General features: G+C 38.6%; 1 protein-coding gene across 1 annotated transcript; it reads left to right on the top strand.

Moving 5' to 3' along the window:
• The first annotated feature begins 6,367 nt into the window (after positions 1-6,367).
• On the top strand, positions 6,368-11,343 carry LOC127653452 (transcription factor MafG-like). Its single transcript, XM_052140150.1, has 2 exons — positions 6,368-6,418; positions 10,891-11,343. Exons 1-2 carry the CDS (start codon positions 6,383-6,385, stop codon positions 11,341-11,343), a joined length of 489 nt encoding a protein of 162 aa, XP_051996110.1. The 5' UTR covers positions 6,368-6,382.
• Positions 11,344-12,114: the final 771 nt, after the last annotated feature.

Genomic DNA, 12,114 nt, shown 5'->3' with positions numbered 1-12,114 from the left:
GGGTTCTGCAGAAGAAAGTAAGTCATACACATCAGTGATGGCACGAGGGTGACAAAATGATGAGAGATTTTCATTTTGGGGAGAACTATTCCTTTAAGCTCTTCCAAATCTGGAGAAATGCTGTTAATTCCTCCATGTCGATGCATTAGTTCTGTAGGCTATGTTTATGTAATAGCTAAAATGTTTAAAAAAAATTTTTTTACAGATCATGCAATTTTGTAATAATTGAAACATGCAATTTTTTCAAATTGAATTGTTTAATTATAACATAAAAGGATGACCCAGTCATTTTATAAGGTTAGAATAGAAAAAAATGCCCCTGGACATCAAATATTTCCCTAAAATGGAAAAGTTTATTTCTGCAGGATCCATCTGGCCTATACAGGAATTGAGAAAAGTAGCCCCCTCAAAAAATAAATAAATATCAAAAGGAAGAGAGACATGTATCCGAATATGTCCGAATATTATGAGCATGTAAAGCTGTGTTCACACTGGTGGTTAGGTCGCTAGTGGTGTGTATGGAGAGTCTAAACAACACTGTTTCTTTACAATTAATATTATTATTAAAATATTAGGATCACATGAGCCTCTACCATCGTCGCTCCCGAAAGTCACTCTTCATTTGCATAAAATTAAATAAATATCAACTTTGTCGCGTCGCCGGACAGCCCCACATCCGGTCGCCATCGCTCGTGTTGCTGGAAGTCACCAGCTTTCAATGAGATGAGGTTGTTTTGTCACTGTGAACGAGCTTAAGGAATACATTTCCGCTGATGTTTTGACTTATTGAAACAGTTGTTTTAAAATAAATAGCTTTACATAAGTTAGGGAACGGTAACATCTGACATAACAATTGCTAGTCATATCAGATAAAGTCAAAAGTTGGAAACTATAATAACTTGGCTAGCAGGCAAATAGACCAAGGTACTAACTGGTCTAGAGATCGGCATTGTTATCAGCATAAGAGTTAAAACATTTTCATTATCCATCCTTCCTTGAAAATGAAATTGAAAGCACTACAGATACACAATGTATCTAAAATTCTGTAATCTAAAATGCCTCATTAGAGTGGCTAAAGCAATCTAATGATCTACCACGCTAAGAGAGCTATCTGGCTCACTATCGGTTCAGTAAAATATCTTACCTGTCCAGAAAGAAAATCTCCATCTCTCGGTTGGTTTCAAACCCTTTAAGATCTTGGAGTTGTCGCCACCTCTGAAAAGAGGTGTTTTATTATGGGATGTCACTTTCCCTTTTTGCACTCTTCTCAGTTCGAGGTTACTTTATTTTGAAAACGGGTAATTCCCCAGAGGGTTGTCTTTTTGAATGATCCATGATCAGTGTCGCTCATTTGTTGTGGCTACAAGCTTTCAGCTTCAAACTATCACCACACACACATCACCACACACATATCACCACACATATGCATGCGCAGCAGTAGCTGGAGCTTATTTTCTTTATTTACAAATATGACGTAAAAATGCACGGACAAATGATGGAAGTATGCAATTTCCTACCAAAATCATTCTGAAACCTCTAAAATATAAATCATTATTATAGGCTTAACATAGTGAAAAGGGGAAAGGCAAAAACATGTTTTTGAAGACAGGTGTACTTGATCGTTAATGAAATTTTATTAATTTCTAAAAACAAAAGCTAGTGTAACTTTAACAGTACTGCACAGTCAAAATCCTGAAGTAAAACTGAATTATTACCACAATTTGCTTCTGCCATGATTCTTAAATCGACATGCTCCCAACTCGGAAAGTTGTTTCCCACTTGTAATTATGACTTTGTGGTGGTTTTCATGTGTACTAAACTTAAATGGAGCATTAGTGGAGCACTATTAGAGTGAGAGAAAACAAGGACACTCAGACATGAAAAAAAAAACGCTCCACACTTCAGGCAAAATCATGCCACTCCACTCACGTACTCTGGGTGGCAGGAAACTGCTGACCCAGTAGTGTGTGTGTGTGTGTGTGTGTGTGTGTGTGTGTGTGTGTGTGTGTGTGTGTGTGATAATACAGCTGCTTCAATTCCATCACCTCACACACACATATCTAAACGAGGACATATCTTGGGCTTCTAATGTATTTTTAATGAAGCTCATGGACTGGACATACAGACTAACCCTAACCTAAGCCAACCCCTTTATTATAACCAGGGTTGTAAAGTAACGAAATACAAATACTCACATTACTGTAATTAAGTAGTTTTCCCAGGAATTAAAAATGAGTCAGTAGTTTAAAAATGTTATACTTTTAATTGAGTACATTTTAAGTGCTGTAACTGTACTGCGCTAATTTCCCACCGTCTGTGTTCGCTACTTCCCTGTCCTGATTTTATTTTTATCTATCATCATGATTGGCTAGGGAGATTCTCTTGACTCCCGTCAAATCAAATCACACATAAAAACAACTTGAACGTCAACTGTTATGGATGTGGAGAATGCCTCAAACACATTTCAACACCTGAATATCACCGGCCGCACCTGAAAGGGCTTTTCGCAGTGAAAAGGGTCAATTGATCGTGTCATGTGAGTTTAACTAGCTCAAGCCAGATATCAGCATTATTCCTGCCTCTAATTTTAAGAAACATATTGAGGTAAATTTCATATTTCTTCTAACTGGATTTTGTGTCTATAATGTAGCCTGTAATTTAGCTATCTATCACTGAGATTATTGGGCTGCTGTGAGAGATGAATGGAATGTTATCAATAGAGCTGTGCGATAACAATCTTGATGTTTATCTGAAAAAAAATTATTTATATTTGAGTAATTTTCTATACTTAGCGTATGTTCTACATCTAACAGGGGTGTTCATTACATATCACTGGTTGGTTGATTTAGATAAAATATAAAATATTTATTTTTTATTTCCTGACGTTGAATGTTTACATTGTTGCACTTTACATGCATGTGTGCTCTGAGAGCACTAATGTGGGTTTGCGCCTAAATTATCAAATACAATTTATAACGTCTTTATGAGGATTTCATGTAAACTCAGTCGGTTTGGCCGTAAGTTAATGTAAACAGTGGGACAAAAAGCGTATTTGCATCAAAATGTTGGACCTGACGTGTACATGTAACAGAATTGAGCACTTTCTAGTAGACCATGTCATATAAAGGTTATTAATCAAAAAACAATAACAAGAAACTAGAAAACCACTCATTACTTTTGGCCGAATAACTTGAGCTTTAAAAGTATTCATGTAATAGAATAAAACAGTGATATTTTTAATAATAATAATATTTGTAAATTATATTGTTCGTTTTTTAATAATACTGACCCCTGTTGTAGAGTGTCGGCATTAAGGGAAATGTAGACTGCAAATAAACTGATTTTAATGCAATTGTTTCATACATTATGATATTGAAAATAACTTTTATCTCTTCATTTCTGTAATGATGTCACCCTTTTATTTTATTTTTAATTCAGATTCATGTAGTGTTTACAGTATCATAGGTAAGTGATGTATTTTAAAAGCTGTCAATCACAAACACCTATAAAATACTTATATTTATTATTCTATCTGGAAAACAGTCATTAAAGGGAATGTAAATTACAGTATGTGTGCTACATTTGAAATTGCAGCATTGAGTTTTAATTATAAAGGGGCATAATTTTCACAACTCTGTACTCACTACTCATGAGTACTTTTAAAGGAGCTACTTTTACTTGAGTAGTTTTTAGGACATGTACTTTTACTCTACACCCAACTACATTTTTAAAGAAGTAACAGTACTTTTACTTGAGTATTATTTTTCAGTACTCTTCCACCCCTGATTATAACGTTATTAATACTATTTATGAATAAAAGTTCCAATTGAGGATGTCCTTTAGGGAGGTTTTATCAGATTTAGCTCATTTCTGGGGACAATTTGAAATCCCCAAATTATAGCTAATTAGATATACTCCAATACAAACCAACACTCCTCTCGGGGCATCTCTACCGTGCTGTTGTCTTGATTGGATGGTCTGCAGGAAGATAGAGCAATATTTCCTTTATCTCTGCAATGCTGCAAATTTACTGACCTATTTTTTTGTGTTACATGTGCTCAATAATAATATATAAAGTTAACGTTCATGTTCTGTTGACATTTGGTTTACTTTATTTTTAGAACCCCAGAGACCCCAAATTATTAAAACAAAAATGTAACTATTATTTTCTCCCTTTTACGTTCTTGTCATTTGTTCCTTTAGATATTTAATCGAAGCAGGAAAATAAACTTATAAATGGATAGTTGCAAAGACTTTTTAATATTGCAGAAGTATGACACATAAGCTTACATTTTTTATGAAAATATGTCCATAATATTTTTTATATGTAGTCATTTTAAAGCAATTAAGAACTTGAGGATGTGATATTTTGTGAATATAATCCCTCTGCTGCATGCCAGACTTAATTATGTTCTTCATCGTACCTGTGTTCAGAATATATCACAGCCTCTCCTTCATCCAATTACCAGGTGTAGTCATAATAAAGTGACAAATATTCAGCTGATCATATGATCTGAAAATGGTGGTGTTCTTGAATGTGTGCCCAACATCATCTGTATGACTAGAGTGTTCATCTCATGCAAGTCTACATTATTTTAAACATATTTTCAAAAATACTTTTCAGAAATGTGACTGTTAACATTGTAGTGGCATTGCTACTGTTTGGGGTCAATACCCCAGTTAAAACACATTTTAGAACAATTAAATAAAACAAATCAACATAAACTTCTCTCAGACCCCAAATGTGAGAGTTAGCCTAATAAATCCATTTCTAAAGACATTTTGTTTATTGATACAACATGTTACATCTTTTGTGACTATAATGTAGTAAATACTTTTTATTGTTATGCTGTATTTGTTGACCACTGACCTTAATAGAAGTTGATTGTGCTTTGTGGCTGTTTTCACGTTTCCCCACAAAATCACAAATGAATAGCCAGGAAAAGCAGAAGTTCAGGAATCAAGTGCCCCTGAAAATGTTTGTTTTGCTTCTCATTAGTGATTTCTAAGGCAAGCATCACTATTACTATTGCTCATATAGTGTAAGTTATTTTAACAAACTACTAACAATACTGTAAGTATTAATCTGACGTGCCAAACATATCTTGTAACTTATTGCAAAAACTTTACTCTTCAATCTACTAGGGATGGATATTTTCAAGTAATTTTGTAGTCAAGTACTCTAACCCACAAAAAACAAGTAATCAATTACTCATAATTAAAATGTCAGTTAAAAATATCAAGTATGACGCGCAAGTTAAATTGATTTAATTTAATTCACAAATGTTACTAAGAACTTTTTGAACTATGCTTTTCTTTTAGGGAAAATTTTTATATACAGTATGCATAAATAATATTAATAAAAAGTGTATAAGTAAACAAAATGTTCTCACCTCTAGCTTATAGATAACCAATACTGATGGCATTAAGGTAATGTACATATATAAACTCTGAGTCTACATAAAAAGCCTACAAAATTTGTATCATTTCAAGTTGTTATTCAGAAAAACAAGTGGTGAAAGTTGACTTTTTATAAATTGCGCCCTGCCCTTGTTCAGATATTTAACGCACATACTGGTCTGAAGCTTCCGAGTTTCTTGTACTGCTTTGCATTTCCTTTCCAACATAAAAACTGATCCTTGTCCATTGGTTTGCATGACTCCAGTGTTCCATCATTGTTTGATGAGCTTCCCTCACTCCAGGAGATCTACACCAGGTAGTGTATGAGAAAAGATTGGAGAATCATCAGAGACTCTAGCCACCCGAGTCATGGGCTGCTCTCACTGCTACCATCAGGCAGGCGGTATCGCAGCATCAAGGACCCGCACCAGCCGACTTCACGACAGCTTCTTCCCCCAAGCAATCAGACTTTTGAACACTTGATCGCTCAGGATACATATATCAGCACCGCACTTTATTAGCCACATTATATACTTCTCTTAATAACACACTGGCAACTAACTATCAATAAATTGCATTGTGTAAATCAGATGTTTATTGTAAGTGTCATACTGCTATGTTGCTTGGAACAGCACCCTAGACTTCCACCCACTGTTGCACATGTGTATATGAGTGACAATAAAGGGATTTGATTTAAGAACCGAATTACAAAACTGTAGAATTAAATAAGAATCCAAATACGGTACTACAAGTATTTCAACACTTGGCTTTCCTTGCAAGCACACAAAGACATCATGTCTCCTCTCATCTAACACCTCTAACACATCCACAGCACCCCCCACCCCACAATTTCAAATGTTGTGAATGTTGTGAAATTGTGTGAAAAAACTTTAAGACAGAGATGGTGTGACCGGAATCTGTTGTGTTGTCTTCTGTATCCACAGACCCATTGAGCAGGTCAGTGGAGAGCGGCTCTCGTGGTATGACTACTATAAACCAGGGAAACAAAGCATTGAAGGTAAGGTCACTTGATATCTGAACATAACATGTAATTCATAATTTACAGACTACTACAAATCTACCTGCTCTCTGTTAGTATGTGAAACATATGTGTGGCAACAGTAAAAGTACCATTCAAATATTCATATTGTGAAAGACTTCATTATTTTGTATTTAATCCAAAAAGTTAAGAATGTTATAATTACCATCGGTTGTTGTGGACAATTGTAACACTTGGAAAAAAAAAAAACATAGAATATATAAGTACCTGGATACATACAGTCATACACCGATCAGCCACAACATTAAAACCACCTGCCAGGGGCCTGGGAAGCTCAGCGAGTATTAACATTGACTACCACCCCTGGAGTCGCGAGTTTGAATTCGGCTGAGTGACTCCAGCAAGGTCTCCTAAGCAACCAAATTGGTCCAGTTGCTTTGGAGGGTAGAATCACATGGGGTAACCACCTCGTGGTCACTATAATGTGTGGTTCTCGCACTCGGTGGCACGCAGGGCGAGTTGTGCGCAGCTGCGGTGGAGAATAGCGTGGGCCACCACATGCGTTATGTCTCCATGGCAATGCGTGATGAGATGAGCGGATTGATGCCACCCGGATTGAGGTGAGTCACTATGCCACCACGAGACCTTGGGATATGGGCTTTCCAAATTGGGGAGAAACCCCCCGCAAAATATTGTGTAGGTCTCCCTCGTGCCACCAAAACAGCGCCAACCTGTATCTCAGAATAGCATTCTGTAGCATTTGTAAGCTTAGAATTTTTTCGAGCAATCTCCATCACTTTTGTATTTGATAAGACAGGAAAACCTCACAAATTTGAGCCTCTGTCATAATGATGTAGAAAAATTAATAAGAATATAAACTAGGGCTGTCAATCAATTTAAAACTTGTAATCAAATTAATTACATGGTATGGTGATTTAATCGAATGAATCGCAATAACTGCATTCATGCATATTTGCTGAGAAAGCCGCTCAAATAACAATAATTAAATATATAATGATTCGATAATTATAAATAGTTATATTTAAATAATTATAAATTATACATATATATACACACAGACGTACAAACGTCTAATTTTTGCTCTGATCATTGCGTCTTTTGTTACAAGGAGGGCGGTCACAGGTTCTGGATCTAAATCAGAATCAGAATCAGCTTTATTGCCAAGTATGCTTACACATACAAGGACAATGATGGGGTGTTCCTCCTAAAGTCCACAATCATCTCCACTGTTTTGAGCGTGTTCAGCTCCAGGTTGTTTTGACTGCACCAGAAAGCCAGCCGTTCAACCTCCTTTCTATATGCAGACTCATCATCATCTCGGATAAGGCCGATGACAGTGGTGTCGTCTGCAAACTTCAGGAGCTTGACAGAGGGGTCCTTGGTGGTGCAGTCATTGGTGTACAGGGAGAAGAGTAGTGGGGAGAGCACACATCCCTGGGGGGCACCAGTGCTGATGGTACAGGTGGTGGAAGTTAATTTTCCCTGCCTCACAAGCTGCTGCCTGTCCGTCAGAAAGCTGGTAATCCACTGACAGGTAGAGGTGGGAACAGGGAGTTGGTTTAACTTAGTCCGGAGTATATCTGGTATGATTGTGTTGAAAGCCGAGCTGAAGTCCACAAAAAGGATCCTTACGTATGTCCCCGGTCTGTCCAGATGTTGCAGGACGTGATGCAAACCCATGTTGACTGCATCATCCACAGACCTGTTTTCTCCAAGCAAATTGAAGGGGGTCCAGAAAGGGTCCAGTGATGTCCTTCAGGTGGGCCAACACCAGTCTCTCAAATGACTTCATGACCACAGATGTCAGGGCGACAGGTCTGTAGTCATTAAGTCCTGTGATTTTGGGTTTCTTAGGGACGGGGATAATAACGGAGCGTTTGAAGCAGCATGGGACTTCACACTGCTCCAGTGATCTATTGAAGATCTGAGTGAAGATGGGGGCCAGTTGGTTAGCACAGGAACGAAGGCACGCTGGTCAGATGCCATCTGGACCTGGAGCCTTCCTTGACCTTTGCTTCCGAAAGACACGGCACACATCGTCCTCACAGATCTTGAGCGCAGGTAGTGTAGCAGGAGGGGGGTTGCAGGAGGTGTTAATGGTTGTGTGAAATGAAGGTCCGAGTGCATGTGGGGTGTGAAATTGGGCCTTTCAAATCTGCAATAAAACACATTCAGGTCGTCAGCCAGTCGTTGGTCCGCCACAGGGTTGGGGGTAGGAGTCCTGTAATTAGTAAGTTGTTTCAGGCCACTCCACACTGATGCAGGGTCGTTAGCTGAAAACTTGTTTTTCAGCTTCTCAGAGAAGCTTCTTTTAGCCACTCTGATTTCCCTATTCAGTGTGTTCCTGGCCTGATTATACAAGACTCTATCCCCACCCCTGTAAACCTCCTCTTTGGCATGACGAAGCTGTCTGAGTTTTCCTGTGAACCATGGTTTATCATTGTTGAATGATAAAAATGTCCTAGTAGGGATGCACATATCCTCACAGAAACTGATGTATGATGTAACAGTATCTGTGAGCTCGTCCAGGTCTGTAGCTGCAGCTTCAAAAACACTCCAATCAGTGCAGTCAAAGCAGGCTTGTAGTTCCAGCTCAGCTTCATTAGTCCATCTCCTTACAGTCCTTACAAATGGCTTTGTTGATTTTAATTTCTGCCTGTAGGACGGGAGAAGATGAACCAGACAGTGATCAGAGAGTCCCAAAGCTGCACGTGGGACAGAGCGATATGCATCCTTTAATGTTGTATAGGAGTGATCCAATATATTCCTGTCTCTGGTGGGGCATGTAATGTGCTGTCTGTATTTGGGCAGTTCGCGTGTGAGATTTGTTTTGTTAAAGTCCCCAAGAATAATAATAACTGAGTCCGGGTATTGTTGTTCTGTGTCTGTGATTTGATCAGCCAGTTGTTGCAGTGCTAAGTTCCCAGACGCGTTTGGAGGAATGTAAACACTCACCAGAATAAACGAAGAAAACTCCCGCGGCGAGTAGAACGGCTTACAGTTAATAAAGAGCGCTTCCAGATTAGGGCAGCACATCCTTTTTAATGTTGTTACATCTGTACACCAAGTTTCGTTGATGTAAAAGCATGTTCCACCGCCTCTCGTTTTCCCTGTTAACTCCGCAATGCGATCTGCTCTGAACAGCTGGAAGCCTGGCAGATGTAATGCGCTGTCCGGAATGGCTTCACTCAACCAGGTTTCAGTGAAGCACAGTGCAGCAGAGTTTGAAAAGTCCTTATTATTATGTGTGAGGAGATGTAGTTCGTCAGTTTTGTTGGGAAGAGAGCGGAGATTCGCGAGATGAATGCTCGGCAGTGCTGTTCGAACGCCGCGCTGACGGAGTTTAACCAGCGCGCCAGCTCGTCTCCCTCGCCTGCGTCTCATAGCGCGTCTAAACAACACAGCAGCGCCTCCAACTAAAATGTCCAGCAAAACGTCCGAATATTAAAAAACCGGGAAAAGATTATCTGGTATGTGCTGCCGAATGTTCAGCAGTTCGTCCATGGTAAAACTGACTGGTAAAAGATTGCTAAACACAGGACATACAAACAAAAACAACAAAAGAATTGGAGAGCTCCACACCGAGGCAGCAATCTGCGGCGCCATCGTGATCGAAATGCAGGCTTAAAAGTATTTAATAAAATAAACAAAGTACAAATTAACGGGGTAAATGCAGGGAACAATAGGGAACAGCTGGAAGTGAGCAGGGGATTATGGGAAGTATAGTCTGGGAGGAACAGATGACAGATGCAAAACACAGGGCAGACTACAGAGAATCATGACATCTGTAAGCCCCAATTATTCACAAACCATATATAAGCTCTTACCTTAAGCTGTTTTCTTCTAAATGAGCCATTTTCTACTTGTCTTTGAGCTTGCTTGGGTAAATAATCCAATGTTATATCTCATATATCAGATGTCAGAACAAAATATAAATTTTCAGCAGAAAAAGCATGATAAACAATTCTTTGGAAAAATATGTTCTGGACTATTGATGATGAATAAATGTATACATCAATTGAAGGCTGAGGATCTCAGCTTTCATATGACAACTAGATTAAGTTTCTAGTCCACTTAGAGGATGAGATATTAAACATAATTGTGGGGAAGGTGCTTGGGATCACAAAATGGACTGAATGTCTATGGACATGGTAAGTGCTCTGCTGTGTTAGAGCACCACCTTTATTTCAGATCTGTAAATTGTGATGGAAGGTGATGTGATGAAAATAAACTTTTTCCTCATACTTGCTGCCATCTAGTGGAATGAAATAACACTTTTTTATGTAAACAGATATTAGTTTTCTTTAGACAACAGGCATTATTCATAAACTTACTTTTATACCTCAAAATCTGTATTTTGTTGACCGTAGCTTGATTGTGAGGCGAAATTTAGAGCTGCAGAGTTGCCCCTGTGTGCAGTCTCCTCTGGTCTCCTCTCTCTTGATCTCGTCTTATGCTCTTCTGTCCAGGTGAAGCGAGAGCCGGGTGAGAATGGCACGAGTCTTACAGATGATGAGCTGGTGTCCATGTCCGTGCGGGAGTTGAACCAGCACCTGCGCGGTCTAACCAAAGATGAAATACTGCTGCTTAAGCAGCGGAGGCGCACACTCAAGAACCGTGGCTACGCTGCCAGCTGTCGTGTCAAACGTGTCACGCAGAAGGAGGAGCTGGAGAAGCAGAAGGTGGAGCTTCAGCAGGAAGTGGAAAAGCTTGCCTCAGAAAATGCCAGCATGAAGACAGAGCTGGACATGCTGCGCTCGAAATATGAGGCCCTCCAGAGCTTTGCCAGGACTGTGGCCCGCAGCCCAGCGGCCACTGCCAGGGGCCCCATCACGTCTGTTTTAGGGCCTCTCATACCAGGCAAGGTCGCTACCACCAGTGTCATCACCATCGTCAAATCCAAAACAGAAGCACGCTCGTAATGCACAACTGGGGGACATTGTTAGTATGTTTGTCAGTGGATACATCAAGCACATGGTAACTTTGATCATAAAGGTCACAACATAGCAAAAAAATATTTTTTTTGTGAAAATATCTAAACATTCTTAAAACAAGATTTACTTGAAGATTTACAGAATGTCTTGTTTTCAGTTTTAAAATATAAATAATTACCAGAAGGAAAAATCAGATTTGTTGCAAAAGTGAGACTTTAAACCTTAACCAAGTCCAAAACCTCCAAGGAGCTCTTATTTTGAGACTTGGTTCTGTTGACGGGGCACGCTTTTATTTATTCACATTTTTCTTTGCATGTCCTTGCTTTAATATATAACACTTGATTATCTAATCAAAATAACAGGATATGCATTTAAGTGAGTAAAAAATGGATCAATAGAATATTGTCAGTGATGAAAGATTTAGACACAGCAAATGAATGTGAATGTTTTTATTTCACTTTTAGAGACCGCTGTTATACCATAGAATCAAGCTGTTCTAACTGTAGAATTCCCCAGTGCTGGCTTCAGAAGAACATGGAGGAATAAAATATATATATATATATATATATATATATATATATATATATATATATTTATCTGCAACTATCGGCCTAGGTTTTTGCCAATAACCGTTTTTTTTGGAAAAGCAACTATCAGTACCGATTAATCGGTAAACCCATATATCGTTCTAGCTCTAATATCTTATAAACTTTTAAACCTCCAGTGGCGGCCACAGAAGAACATGGAGGAATAAAAAAA

Source organism: Xyrauchen texanus, chromosome 12, assembly GCF_025860055.1.
Source record: "Xyrauchen texanus isolate HMW12.3.18 chromosome 12, RBS_HiC_50CHRs, whole genome shotgun sequence".
Lineage (NCBI taxonomy): Eukaryota > Metazoa > Chordata > Actinopteri > Cypriniformes > Catostomidae > Xyrauchen > Xyrauchen texanus.
This window is presented reverse-complemented; position numbering and strand designations above follow the sequence as displayed.